This window comes from Hypanus sabinus, chromosome 19 (genome assembly GCF_030144855.1).
Source record: "Hypanus sabinus isolate sHypSab1 chromosome 19, sHypSab1.hap1, whole genome shotgun sequence".
Classification (NCBI taxonomy): domain Eukaryota; kingdom Metazoa; phylum Chordata; class Chondrichthyes; order Myliobatiformes; family Dasyatidae; genus Hypanus; species Hypanus sabinus.
Window position 1 is genome coordinate 70,588,355 of NC_082724.1, and position 14,661 is coordinate 70,603,015.

At 51.3% G+C, this 14,661-nt stretch overlaps 1 protein-coding gene across 2 annotated transcripts in view; it reads left to right on the forward strand.

Annotated features, from left to right (window-relative positions):
* Nucleotides 1-14,661, forward strand: part of stab1 (stabilin 1) — a 323,963-nt gene that overhangs the window by 85,994 nt on the left and 223,308 nt on the right. For both annotated transcript variants that reach the window (XM_059944646.1, XM_059944645.1), the window contains exons 15-16: nt 2,493-2,606; nt 14,417-14,470. In XM_059944646.1, the coding sequence (XP_059800629.1) occupies nt 2,493-2,606; nt 14,417-14,470 (168 nt within the window). The remainder of the gene's footprint in view (nt 1-2,492; nt 2,607-14,416; nt 14,471-14,661) is intronic.

Genomic DNA, 14,661 nt, shown 5'->3' on the forward strand with positions numbered 1-14,661 from the left:
TTTTCACATATAAGGGGCACAAAACTGCTCAAAATACTTCAAGTGCTATTGCTCAATGCCTTATAAAGCCTCAGCATTACATCTTTGCTTTTATATTCTAGTCCTTTTGAAATTACTGCTAAAATTGCATTTGCTTTCTTTACTAATAATTCAGCCTGCAAATTAGCTTTGAGCAAAGAAGTGGCAGATGGAATACAGTGTAGGGAAGGGCATGGTCATACACTTTGGTAGAAAGAATAAAGGTGTAGACCATTCTCCAAATGGGGAGTAAATCCTGAAACTGGAAGTGCAAGGGGACTTGGGAGTCCGAGAGCAGAATTTTTCTTTTTGTTAATTTGCAAGTTGAATTGGAAAGAAGGAAGGCAAATGTAATATTAGCATTTATTTTGAGGGGACTAAATATAAAAGTAAAGATGTATTGCTGAGGTTTGTAAGGCATTGGTCAACACATCTGGAGTATTGTGGGCAATTATGGTCCCCATATCTAAGAAATGATGTGCTGCATTGGAGAAGGTCTAGAGGAGGTTTATGAGGATGATCCCAGGAATTGAAAGGGTTAACATATGAACATTTGATGGCACTGTATTTGGTTGAGCTTAGAAGAATATGGGTGGTCTCATCGAAAGACCCAGATAGAAAGGACGTGGATAGGATGTTTCTAATAATGGGAGGGTCTAGGACCAGAAGGCATAGCTTCAGAATAGAAGAACTTCCCTGTAAAATAGAGATGAGGATGAATTTCATTATCAAAAGGTGATGAATCTGTGGAATTCATTGCCTCAGGCAGCTGTGGAAACCAAATTATTGGGTTTGTTTAAAGCAGAGGTTGATGGGTTCTCTATTAGTAAGGGCATCAAAAAGGCAGGAGACTAGAGTTGAGAAGGAAAGTAAATGAGCCATGAGGGAATGGCGGAGCAGACTCGATTGGCCAAGTTGCTTAATTCTGCTCCTCTGTCTTAGGTTCTTTTTTGTAGAGAGGTGCACTGAACAAATTCTTGTTTGGCCCACATTCAGAAAATTGCCAAGAAGACCTCAGTGAGGAGGTGAATGCAATCTCTGAATATCTGCATTGTAGGGATTCACACAGGGCAAACAATTGCCTTTGCCTGCTTTATTTGCTTCCACGAGCTGAAGAAAAAGTAGACGTGAGCACGGAGAAAAGTGAATTCTTTGTGGGCTTGGAGTTTGGGCAGCCTTGATAGTGTAGCAGTGAGTAAGAAACTGTGAGTGTGGCAGAGATCTGCACCAACTGCCTGGGATGGCACTGAGGCAAGAAATATGGGAGTGATGCTGACCTTCACCTCAATGACAATTGCAGCTAGGTCACACATAAGGTTTAAGATGCCAGTGATGACAAAGAATGTGGTGTGAGTGATAGCCCTTTGAATGGCACCATTTAGGGGTAAAGGGTTAGTAAATGCTTTTTGTTCTGCGAGTAAATAAGAATTTTCAGGCCTGTGAGGTAGAAAATCTCATTAGAAATTAACTTTGTGTGTAGAGCTTGAGTGATGTCATTTGCATGAGTTTTACATCAGTTGAAAGGAGCTGGAGTATTTGAAAATCCCCCATAAAAAGAGGAGAATTTCCATAGGGTACTGAGCAAGCCCTTACATGTGCGCAAAATTGCTCTACTTTGGTTAACCCAATTTTTAACAGCACAGCACGATTTTGGTTTAAGTTGTGTAAATGTACCTTTAAACCCATGTGTTTTACATTTGGTTGTTGGCTGAAATGATTTTATCACTCTGACCCCTCTTCCAGCCTCTGCTGTATGGAAAACAGTTCCTGAAAAATATGCACTTTGGCTCCAAAGTGACAAGATCTGTAATAGCTGGCACTTTAAAACAAGTTTTGCAGCAGCAAAATAGTGGCTCAAGTGACTTGCTCAAATCCTGGCAAATATGCATTTTCCAAATCTCCATAGCACCAGTTGGAATAAGCCACTTTTCTGTCATTAGTGGTCCCACTATTTGATTCGTTTCTGAGAGTAGTTATATTTTTTTGTAAATTCCTTTGGAATTCTGTACCAGAAGTTATCTGACAAAGCTAATTTAGATGAGAAAGAATATTTACCCAAACTAGTGCAATTGGCACTATGACAATGCTATCTCAAAAAAATCAAAGCAGAAATGCTGAAAATGCTTAGCAGGACAGCCAGCTGAAAGTTTCCAACATTTTGTATTGATTTTAATTCTCAACGTCTGTAATTTTCTTTTATTCTCAATAAAATCAACATTAGCACTGATTAATATTGCACAATTTTAATATTAGTATATACTAAAGATTATCTAAATCATATTTTGGAAGGTTTTAAATGTCAGCTCCATCCTTAAACTAGGGTACATCTAGGCAACTAAACAATATTTTCTGCTTTCGTGATTATTCCCATAACTTACTTTAAAATGCATTTCATAGTTTTTATTTTATAATTCTGCTCAATCACCACTGAACATTGCTAAGAGATTGTAAGAATGTTATTATTTAATTTGTAGAATTGCGATCTCCCCCTTATACTGGATGGTCCTGGACCTTACACAGTCTTTGTTCCAAGTAACGAGGCAGTGGACAAGCTAAGAGATGGAACTTTATTCTATATGTTTGGTGAGGTAAGTAAATAATTAAATTGTATTAAGAATCATACTTGTTAAATGTCAAGATTGTAAATTTACAAAGGTTATACTTTTCTATAAACCAATCCTCTAGAAATTTTTCCTTAAGTAATAGAGTCTAACATGCAGCTTAATAGTGGGTGTACATACTACTCAGCTTCTGAGATTTGGTTCAAGCGAATCCAATGGAACTGAATATACAGAGAACAAGCGGCATGCTTGTACACAGAGCTTCTATGGGGCCAACTAAGAGTGTTTTTGTCTCTGTTAAAAGCACTTTTTATGATCATAAGTCCCTGCTGGACATTAAGAATTTAAAGTACTGCAGGTCTACCCCTCAGCAAGCTCCTCCTTGGCAGAGAAACTGAAGGAGCTGGACTTAGTTCTGCTGTATGCTACAGAGAGGCATCATAGTCAGAGGGTGATGGCGGTGGGCAGTCTAGCAGTGAATGATGTCTTAGTCACGTTTCTTGTGATTGTTGGACATCGGGAGTATAGAATGCTGCAAGGCTAGTTCACTGGGTTATTTGCAGGGTAACTGTGTGGTCTGGGCCGTAGCAAGGATTAGGCCTTCGGCTGCAGTGTCGTTTGTTTGCAGCCATCCGACAGAGAGGCACAGAGTCCATGGTGGAGCTGGTGTGGTACAGAGTCCATGGTGGAGCTGGTGTGGCACAGAGTCCATGCTGGCCCTGGTGTGGTACAGAGTCCATGGTGGAGCTGGTGTGGTACAGAGTCCATGGTGGAGCTGGTGTGGCACAGAGTCCATGGTGGCCCTGGTGTGGTACAGAGTCCATGGTGGAGCTGGTGTGGTACAGAGTCCATGGTGGAGCTGGTGTGGTACAGAGTCCATGCTGGCCCTGGTGTGGCACAGAGTCCATGGTGGAGCTGGTGTGGTACAGAGTCCATGGTGGAGCTGGTGTGGCACAGAGTCCATGGTGGAGCTGGTGTGGTACAGAGTCCATGGTGGAGCTGGTGTGGCACAGAGTCCATGGTGGAGCTGGTGTGGTACAGAGTCCATGGTGGAGCTGGTGTGGCACAGAGTCCATGGTGGAGCTGGTGTGGCACAGAGTCCATGGTGGCCCTGGTGTGGTACAGAGTCCATGGTGGAGCTGGTGTGGCACAGAGTCCATGGTGGAGCTGGTGCGGTACAGAGTCCATGGTGGCCCTGGTGTGGTACAGAGTCCATGGTGGCCCTGGTGTGGTACAGAGTCCATGGTGGCCCTGGTGTGGTACAGAGTCCATGGTGGCCCTGGTGTGGTACAGAGTCCATGGTGGAGCTGGTGTGGTACAGAGTCCATAGTGGAGCTGGTGTGGTACAGAGTCCATGGTGGAGCTGGTGTGGTACAGAGTCCATGCTGGCCCTGGTGTGGTACAGAGTCCATGGTGGCCCTGGTGTGGTACAGAGTCCATGGTGGCCCTGGTGTGGTACAGAGTCCATAGTGGAGCTGGTGTGGCACAGAGTCCATGGTGGAGCTGGTGAGGCACAGAGTCCATGGTGGCCCTGGTGTGCTACAGAGTCCATGGTGGAGCTGGTGTGGTACAGAGTCCATGCTGGCCCTGGTGTGCTACAGAGTCCATGGTGGAGCTGGTGAGGCACAGAGTCCATGCTGGCCCTGGTGTGCTACAGAGTCCATGGTGGAGCTGGTGTGGTACAGAGTCCATGGTGGAGCTGGTGAGGCACAGAGTCCATGCTGGCCCTGGTGTACTACAGAGTCCATGCTGGCCCTGGTGTGGTACAGAGTCCATGGTGGAGCTGGTGAGGCACAGAGTCCATGGTGGCCCTGGTGTGCTACAGAGTCCATGGTGGAGCTGGTGTGGTACAGAGTCCATGCTGGCCCTGGTGTGCTACAGAGTCCATGGTGGAGCTGGTGAGGCACAGAGTCCATGCTGGCCCTGGTGTGCTACAGAGTCCATGGTGGAGCTGGTGTGGTACAGAGTCCATGGTGGAGCTGGTGAGGCACAGAGTCCATGCTGGCCCTGGTGTACTACAGAGTCCATGGTGGAGCTGGTGTGGTACAGAGTCCATAGTGGAGCTGGTGTGGTACAGAGTCCATGGTGGAGCTGGTGTGGTACAGAGTCCATGGTGGAGCTGGTGTGGTACAGAGTCCATGATGGAGCTGTTGTGGCACAGAGTCCATGGTGGAGCTGGTGTGGTACAGAGTCCATGGTGGAGCTGGTGTGGTACAGAGTCCATGGTGGAGCTGGTGTGGCACAGAGTCCATGGTGGAGCTGGTGTGGCACAGAGTCCATGGTGGAGGAGGTGTGGTACAGAGTCCATGGTGGAGCTGGTGTGGTACAGAGTCCATGGTGGAGCTGGTGTGGTACAGAGTCCATGGTGGAGCTGGTGTGGCACAGAGTCCATGGTGGAGCTGGTGTGGCACAGATTCCATGGTGGAGCAGGTGTGGTACAGAGTCCATGGTGGAGCTGGTGTGGTACAGAGTACATGGTGGCCCTGGTGTGGTACAGAGTCCATGGTGGAGCTGGTGTGGTACAGAGTCCATGGTGGAGCTGGTGTGGTACAGAGTCCATGGTGGAGCTGGTGTGGTACAGAGTACATGGTGGAGCTGGTGTGGTACAGAGTCCATGGTGGCCCTGGTGTGGTACAGAGTCCATGGTGGAGCTGGTGTGGTACAGAGTCCATGGTGGAGCTGGTGTGGCACAGAGTCCATGGTGGAGCTGGTGTGGCACAGAGTCCATGGTGGAGCTGGTGTGGTACAGAGTCCATGCTGGCCCTGGTGTGGTACAGAGTCCATGGTGGAGCTGGTGTGGCACAGAGTCCATGGTGGAGCTGGTGTGGTACAGAGTCCATGGTGGAGCTGGTGTGGTACAGAGTCCATGCTGGCCCTGGTGTGGTACAGAGTCCATGGTGGAGCTCGTGTGGCACAGAGTCCATGGTGGAGCTGGTGTGGTACAGAGTCCATGGTGGAGCTGGTGTGGTACAGAGTCCATGGTGGAGCTGGTGTGGTACAGAGTCCATGCTGGCCCTGGTGTGGTACAGAGTCCATGGTGGAGCTCGTGTGGCACAGAGTCCATGGTGGAGCTGGTGTGGTACAGAGTCCATGGTCGAGCTGGTGTGGTACAGAGTCCATGGTGGAGCTGATGTGGTACAGAGTCCATGGTGGAGCTGGTGTGGTACAGAGTCCATGGTGGAGCTGGTGTGGCACAGAGCCCATGGTGGAGCTGCTGTGGCACAGAGCCCATGGTGGAGCTGCTGTGGCACAGAGCCCATGCTGGCCCTGGTGTGGTACAGAGTCCATGGTGGAGCTGGTGTGGTACAGAGTCCATGCTGGCCCTGGTGTGGCACAGAGTCCATGGTGGAGCTCGTGTGGCACAGAGTCCATGGTGGAGCTGGTGTGGTACAGAGTCCATGCTGGCCCTGGTGTGGCACAGAGTCCATGGTGGAGCTGGTGTGGCACAGAGTCCATGGTGGAGCTGGTGTGGCACAGAGTCCATGGTGGAGCTGGTGTGGTACGGAGTCCATGGTGGAGCTGGTCTGGTACAGAGTCCATGGTGGAGCTGGTGTGGCACAGAGTCCATGGTGGAGCTGGTGTGGTACAGAGTCCATGGTCGAGCTGGTGTAGCACAGAGTCCATGGTGGAGCTGGTGTGGTACAGAGTCCATGGGGGCCCTGGTGTGTTACAGAGCCCATGGTGGAGCTGGTGTGGCACAGAGTCCATGGTGGAGCTGGTGTGGTACAGAGTCCATGGTGGAGCTGGTGTGGTACAGAGTCCATGCTGGCCCTGGTGCGGTACAGAATCCATGGTGGAGCTGGTGTGGTACAGAGTCCATGGTGAAGCTGGTGTGGTACAGAGTCCATGCTGGAGCTGGTGTGGTACAGAGTCCATGCTGGCCCTGGTGCGGTACAGAATCCGTGGTGGAGCTTGTGTGGTACAGAGTCCATGGTGGAGCTGGTGTGGTACAGAGTCCATGGTGGAGCTGGTGTGGTACAGAGTCCATGGTGGAGCTGGTGTGGTACAGAGTCCATGCTGGCCCTGGTGTGGTACAGAGTCCATGGTGGAGCTGGTGTGGCACAGAGTCCATGGTGGAGCTGGTGTGGTACAGAGTCCATGGTGGAGCTGGTGTCGTACAGAGTCCATGGTGGCCCTGGTGTGGTACAGAGTCCATGCTGGCCCTGGTGTGGTACAGAGTCCATGGTGGAGCTGGTGTGGCACAGAGTCCATGGTGGAGCTGGTGTGGTACAGAGTCCATGCTGGCCCTGGTGTGGCACAGAGTCCATGGTGGAGCTGGTGTGGCACAGAGTCCATGGTGGAGCTGGTGTGGCACAGAGTCCATGGTGGAGCTGGTGTGGTACGGAGTCCATGGTCGAGCTGGTGTGGTACAGAGTCCATGGTGGAGCTGGTGTGGCACAGAGTCCATGGTGGAGCTGGTGTGGTACAGAGTCCACGGTGGAGCTGGTGTGGCACAGAGTCCATGGTGGAGCTCGTGTGGTACAGAGTCCATGGTGGAGCTGGTGTGGTACAGAGTCCATGGGGGCCCTGGTGTGTTACAGAGCCCATGGTGGAGCTGGTGTGGCACAGAGTCCATGGTGGAGCTGGTGTGGTACAGAGTCCATAGTGGAGCTGGTGTGGTACAGAGTCCATGGTGGAGCTCATGTGGCACAGTGTCCATGGTGGAGCTGGTGTGGTACAGAGTCCATGGGGGCCCTGGTGTGTTACAGAGCCCATGGTGGAGCTGGTGTGGTACAGAGTCCATGGTGGAGCTGGTGTGGTACAGAGTCCATTGGGGCCCTGGTGTGTTACAGAGCCCATGTTGGAGCTGGTGTGGTACAGAGTCCATGGTGGAGCTGGTGTGGTACAGAGTCCATGCTGGCCCTGGTGCGGTACAGAGTCCATGGTGGAGCTGGTGTGGTACAGAGTCCATGGTGGAGCTTGTGTGGCACAGAGTCCATGGTGGAGCTGGTGTGGTACAGAGTCCATGGTGGCCCTGGTGTGGTACAGAGTCCATGGTGGCCCTGGTGCGGTACAGAATCCATGGTGGAGCTGGTGTGGTACAGAGTCCATGGTGGAGCTGGTGTGGTACAGAGTCTATGGTGGAGCTGGTGTGGCACAGAGTCCATGGTGGTGCTGGTGTGGCACAGAGTCCATGGTGGCCCTGGTGTGGTACAGAGTCCATGGTGGAGCTGGTGTGGTACAGAGTCCATGGTGGCCCTGGTGTGGTACAGAGTCCATGGTGGAGCTGGTGTGGTACAGAGTCCATGGTGGAGCTGGTGAGGCACAGAGTCCATGCTGGCCCTGGTGTACTACAGAGTCCATGGTGGAGCTGGTGTGGTACAGAGTCCATAGTGGAGCTGGTGTGGTACAGAGTCCATGGTGGAGCTGGTGTGGTACAGAGTCCATGGTGGAGCTGGTGTGGTACAGAGTCCATGATGGAGCTGTTGTGGCACAGAGTCCATGGTGGAGCTGGTGTGGTACAGAGTCCATGGTGGAGCTGGTGTGGTACAGAGTCCATGGTGGAGCTGGTGTGGCACAGAGTCCATGGTGGAGCTGGTGTGGCACAGAGTCCATGGTGGAGGAGGTGTGGTACAGAGTCCATGGTGGAGCTGGTGTGGTACAGAGTCCATGGTGGAGCTGGTGTGGTACAGAGTCCATGGTGGAGCTGGTGTGGCACAGAGTCCATGGTGGAGCTGGTGTGGCACAGATTCCATGGTGGAGCAGGTGTGGTACAGAGTCCATGGTGGAGCTGGTGTGGTACAGAGTACATGGTGGCCCTGGTGTGGTACAGAGTCCATGGTGGAGCTGGTGTGGTACAGAGTCCATGGTGGAGCTGGTGTGGTACAGAGTCCATGGTGGAGCTGGTGTGGTACAGAGTACATGGTGGAGCTGGTGTGGTACAGAGTCCATGGTGGCCCTGGTGTGGTACAGAGTCCATGGTGGAGCTGGTGTGGTACAGAGTCCATGGTGGAGCTGGTGTGGCACAGAGTCCATGGTGGAGCTGGTGTGGCACAGAGTCCATGGTGGAGCTGGTGTGGTACAGAGTCCATGCTGGCCCTGGTGTGGTACAGAGTCCATGGTGGAGCTGGTGTGGCACAGAGTCCATGGTGGAGCTGGTGTGGTACAGAGTCCATGGTGGAGCTGGTGTGGTACAGAGTCCATGCTGGCCCTGGTGTGGTACAGAGTCCATGGTGGAGCTCGTGTGGCACAGAGTCCATGGTGGAGCTGGTGTGGTACAGAGTCCATGGTGGAGCTGGTGTGGTACAGAGTCCATGGTGGAGCTGGTGTGGTACAGAGTCCATGCTGGCCCTGGTGTGGTACAGAGTCCATGGTGGAGCTCGTGTGGCACAGAGTCCATGGTGGAGCTGGTGTGGTACAGAGTCCATGGTCGAGCTGGTGTGGTACAGAGTCCATGGTGGAGCTGATGTGGTACAGAGTCCATGGTGGAGCTGGTGTGGTACAGAGTCCATGGTGGAGCTGGTGTGGCACAGAGCCCATGGTGGAGCTGCTGTGGCACAGAGCCCATGGTGGAGCTGCTGTGGCACAGAGCCCATGCTGGCCCTGGTGTGGTACAGAGTCCATGGTGGAGCTGGTGTGGTACAGAGTCCATGCTGGCCCTGGTGTGGCACAGAGTCCATGGTGGAGCTCGTGTGGCACAGAGTCCATGGTGGAGCTGGTGTGGTACAGAGTCCATGCTGGCCCTGGTGTGGCACAGAGTCCATGGTGGAGCTGGTGTGGCACAGAGTCCATGGTGGAGCTGGTGTGGCACAGAGTCCATGGTGGAGCTGGTGTGGTACGGAGTCCATGGTGGAGCTGGTCTGGTACAGAGTCCATGGTGGAGCTGGTGTGGCACAGAGTCCATGGTGGAGCTGGTGTGGTACAGAGTCCATGGTCGAGCTGGTGTAGCACAGAGTCCATGGTGGAGCTGGTGTGGTACAGAGTCCATGGGGGCCCTGGTGTGTTACAGAGCCCATGGTGGAGCTGGTGTGGCACAGAGTCCATGGTGGAGCTGGTGTGGTACAGAGTCCATGGTGGAGCTGGTGTGGTACAGAGTCCATGCTGGCCCTGGTGCGGTACAGAATCCATGGTGGAGCTGGTGTGGTACAGAGTCCATGGTGAAGCTGGTGTGGTACAGAGTCCATGCTGGAGCTGGTGTGGTACAGAGTCCATGCTGGCCCTGGTGCGGTACAGAATCCGTGGTGGAGCTTGTGTGGTACAGAGTCCATGGTGGAGCTGGTGTGGTACAGAGTCCATGGTGGAGCTGGTGTGGTACAGAGTCCATGGTGGAGCTGGTGTGGTACAGAGTCCATGCTGGCCCTGGTGTGGTACAGAGTCCATGGTGGAGCTGGTGTGGCACAGAGTCCATGGTGGAGCTGGTGTGGTACAGAGTCCATGGTGGAGCTGGTGTGGTACAGAGTCCATGGTGGCCCTGGTGTGGTACAGAGTCCATGCTGGCCCTGGTGTGGTACAGAGTCCATGGTGGAGCTGGTGTGGCACAGAGTCCATGGTGGAGCTGGTGTGGTACAGAGTCCATGCTGGCCCTGGTGTGGCACAGAGTCCATGGTGGAGCTGGTGTGGCACAGAGTCCATGGTGGAGCTGGTGTGGCACAGAGTCCATGGTGGAGCTGGTGTGGTACGGAGTCCATGGTCGAGCTGGTGTGGTACAGAGTCCATGGTGGAGCTGGTGTGGCACAGAGTCCATGGTGGAGCTGGTGTGGTACAGAGTCCACGGTGGAGCTGGTGTGGCACAGAGTCCATGGTGGAGCTCGTGTGGTACAGAGTCCATGGTGGAGCTGGTGTGGTACAGAGTCCATGGGGGCCCTGGTGTGTTACAGAGCCCATGGTGGAGCTGGTGTGGCACAGAGTCCATGGTGGAGCTGGTGTGGTACAGAGTCCATAGTGGAGCTGGTGTGGTACAGAGTCCATGGTGGAGCTCATGTGGCACAGTGTCCATGGTGGAGCTGGTGTGGTACAGAGTCCATGGGGGCCCTGGTGTGTTACAGAGCCCATGGTGGAGCTGGTGTGGTACAGAGTCCATGGTGGAGCTGGTGTGGTACAGAGTCCATTGGGGCCCTGGTGTGTTACAGAGCCCATGTTGGAGCTGGTGTGGTACAGAGTCCATGGTGGAGCTGGTGTGGTACAGAGTCCATGCTGGCCCTGGTGCGGTACAGAGTCCATGGTGGAGCTGGTGTGGTACAGAGTCCATGGTGGAGCTTGTGTGGCACAGAGTCCATGGTGGAGCTGGTGTGGTACAGAGTCCATGGTGGCCCTGGTGTGGTACAGAGTCCATGGTGGCCCTGGTGCGGTACAGAATCCATGGTGGAGCTGGTGTGGTACAGAGTCCATGGTGGAGCTGGTGTGGTACAGAGTCTATGGTGGAGCTGGTGTGGCACAGAGTCCATGGTGGTGCTGGTGTGGCACAGAGTCCATGGTGGCCCTGGTGTGGTACAGAGTCCATGGTGGAGCTGGTGTGGTACAGAGTCCATGGTGGCCCTGGTGTGGTACAGAGTCCATGCTGGCCCTGGTGTGGCACAGAGTCCATGGTGGAGCTGGTGTGGTACAGAGTCCATGGTGGAGCTGGTGTGGTACAGAGTCCATGGTGGAGCTCATGTGGCACAGAGTCCATGGTGGAGCTGGTGTGGTACAGAGTCCATGGTGGAGCTGGTGTGGCACAGAGTCCATGGTGGAGCTGGTGTGGCACAGAGTCCATGGTGGAGCTGGTGTGGTACAGAGTCCATGGTGGAGCTGGTGTGGCACAGAGTCCATGGTGGAGCTGGTGTGGCACAGAGTCCATGGTGGAGCAGGTGTGGTACAGAGTCCATGGTGGAGCTGGTGTGGTACAGAGTCCATGGTGGAGCTTTGTGTGGTACAGAGTCCATGGTGGAGCTGGTGTGGTACAGAGTCCATGGTGGAGCTGGTGTGGCACAGAGTCCATGGTGGAGCTGGTGTGGCACAGAGTCCATGGTGGAGCTGGTGTGGCACAGAGTCCATGGTGGAGCTGGTGTGGCACAGAGTCCATGGTGGAGCTGGTGTGGTACAGAGTCCATGGTGGAGCTGGTGTGGTACAGAGTCCATGGTGGTGCTGGTGTGGCACAGAGTCCATTGTGGCCCTGGTGTGGTACAGAGTCCATGGTGGAGCTGGTGTGGTACAGAGTCCATGGTGGCCCTGGTGTGGTACAGAGTCCATGCTGGCCCTGGTGTGGTACAGAGTCCATGGTGGAGCTGGTGTGGCACAGAGTCCATGGTGGAGCTGGTGTGGTACAGAGTCCATGGTGGAGCTGGTGTGGTACAGAGTCCATGGTGGAGCTCATGTGGCACAGTGTCCATGGTGGAGCTGGTGTGGTACAGAGTCCATGGTGGAGCTGGTGTGGCACAGAGTCCATGGTGGAGCTGGTGTGGCACAGAGTCCATGGTGGAGCTGGTGTGGTACAGAGTCCATGGTGGAGCTGGTGTGGCACAGAGTCCATGGTGGAGCTGGTGTGGCACAGAGTCCATGGTGGAGCAGGTGTGGTACAGAGTCCATGGTGGAGCTGGTGTGGTACAGAGTCCATGGTGGAGCTTTGTGTGGTACAGAGTCCATGGTGGAGCTGGTGTGGTACAGAGTCCATGGTGGAGCTGGTGTGGCACAGAGTCCATGGTGGAGCTGGTGTGGCACAGAGTCCATGGTGGAGCTGGTGTGGCACAGAGTCCATGGTGGAGCTGGTGTGGCACAGAGTCCATGGTGGAGCTGGTGTGGTACAGAGTCCATGGTGGAGCTGGTGTGGTACAGAGTCCATGGTGGAGCTGGTGTGGTACAGAGTCCACGCTGGCCCTGGTGCTGCCCTCTATTGTTTGCTTGGTAGAAGACAAGCTGTATTGTGTTTGTCTGCAGACTGCTGCAACGTTCATGGACTCAGGGAGCTGTCTGACTTGTGTTACTGCTGTCTTATATGTGCCTTGTGCTGTGTATGACTGTACACATTACTGCATATTTAGTGGTGGTGACCAATGTTATATATTTAGTGATATAACTAATTTTCCAATAGAAAGGAGTGAACTTTCCAGCAGCTCATTAGAGAATTGAAGTCTAGCATAATTATTTTTTCCCTTCCTCCCTGGTTATATTGTTACTTCCCAGACACTGATCAACCTTTATTTATCCTGAATTTATAATGGCACTTATTCTGAACATAGGTGTAAAAGCCAACTAAATAATCATTAAAATGTGTTCTCTCTAAATTATGTACAAAATGTTTTACCTGCTGGTTCATAGCTGCAGCATTAATTCTGTGCAGATTGTTGAGGCTGTCAGGCAGAGCTGACAGAACCACCATAAAGCTGAAGACATGGTTGCCATGGAAGTGAGGAGAAACACTGGGGAAGGGTGCATCTGGTGTTCATCATTGTGATTGGGCAATCCCTACATGATGTTGCATTCCACTGGGCCCCAGTCCACTGCCAGCTGCAGACTGCTAAGAAGGTGGTGATCACTGTGCACTGCATCACATGTGCTTTTTTTTTAAAAGCTGCAATCAGCAAAGATGCTCCGGTGAAAAAGGCAGAAAGTTATGATATCATTAGGTGCACAGCTGGCAACAGGCAAACTTAAGTCTTGCTCAGGGTACTTGTGCAAAGAAGCATCTCTGCAACTTCTTTGTTGTCTGCTTATTGACCCAGAAATCAACACTCACACAGTCTAATATATGCAAAAAGGCTTTAGTGCATAAATTACACATTAAAGACTGGCACAGAAGGGTCTCATTTTTTTTAGGCAGTTGTGCCTCCAATATGTCCCACTTCCCAGAGAGCCTAGCTAAAAAAAGAAATTGGCTTTGTGAGGAATAATGAGGGGACTCTTCAATAAGAATTGACAATTTATGGACCAGTATATTTTCATGGATCTACTAAACCAATCTGTAGTTTAAAACTGTTAATCAACTTGTAGCCTCTTATAAAACTTAGTTCGTTTCTCCAAAGGAAGAATCTAAAATCATATAACTGGGTAATGTGCAGAATTTCTTTTAGGTTTGTCATTACTCTGGAAATGACTCCTTTTCAGGACAGGACTTGCATGCTATTTGTTTTAAGTATAACAGCTATGTGAATTATAACTAGTTTCATTTGGAATCGCTCTGATCCAGTTGATGCGGAGCTTTATAATGTTTAGAATTGAAGAAAGTGGAGGGAGATAGGAGGTACCGATAGAGATGTACAAGGTGATAAGGGGCATAAGTTAAGTGAGATTTTTACCCAGGGCAGAAATGACTAAAATGAAGGGGCATAATTTTAAGATGACTGGAGAAAGTATAGTGGTGTGTCAAAGTTAAGTTTTATACAGAGTGATAAGTGCATGGAATGCATTGCCAGGGGTGGTGGTAGAGGTAGGTATATTAGGGGCATTTAAATCACCTAAATAGGCACATGTGTAACAGAAACATGGAGGGCTATGTAGGAGGGAGGAGTTGGATTGATCTTGGAGTAGGTTAAAAGGTGGATAGGACATCATAGGTTGAAGGGCCATTTTTGTACCTGTGAATTGGATCTGCATTGTTTGAACTGCAAAATGGTTGTGAAAATGAACAAAGACTCTCACCCCCTCACACACACACTTGAAAGCTATTCTCATTTCTATCGTTGAGAAAAAAGTGCGGTAGGCTGAGGATACAAAACTGATTTCTTTGGATTGAAAACTGTCCAAAAGAGGAAGCAGGGATCAATATTAATCATTGCAAATTAAAGTGAGATATAAAAATTCATTTGTTTTTGTAAATAAAACTAAACTAAATAAATAGTCTGTGGAGTTATCAATTAATTGCTGAACTTCCCAACTCATCAGGATTTCCCCATAAACTGTATTTTTGTTTTCTTAAAATAAGGGTCGGCCAAAACTTCAAGAGCTAGTGAAACATCATATCGTTGCATCAGGCAATGTAAGTAAATTCTAAATATTTTGAAAGAAATATTAAAAGAGAAAGTTGAGCAGTTGAATATTGGGGCCTTGTTGATGGAGTACATGTTCAAATGGAAGTTTCATCTGACCTTTGAGTTTTTCTCTGATATGGAGGAAGTTTGTTACACCTTGCTGACCTGCCAGAATGGAATGCTGTTGTAGTCCAGAAGG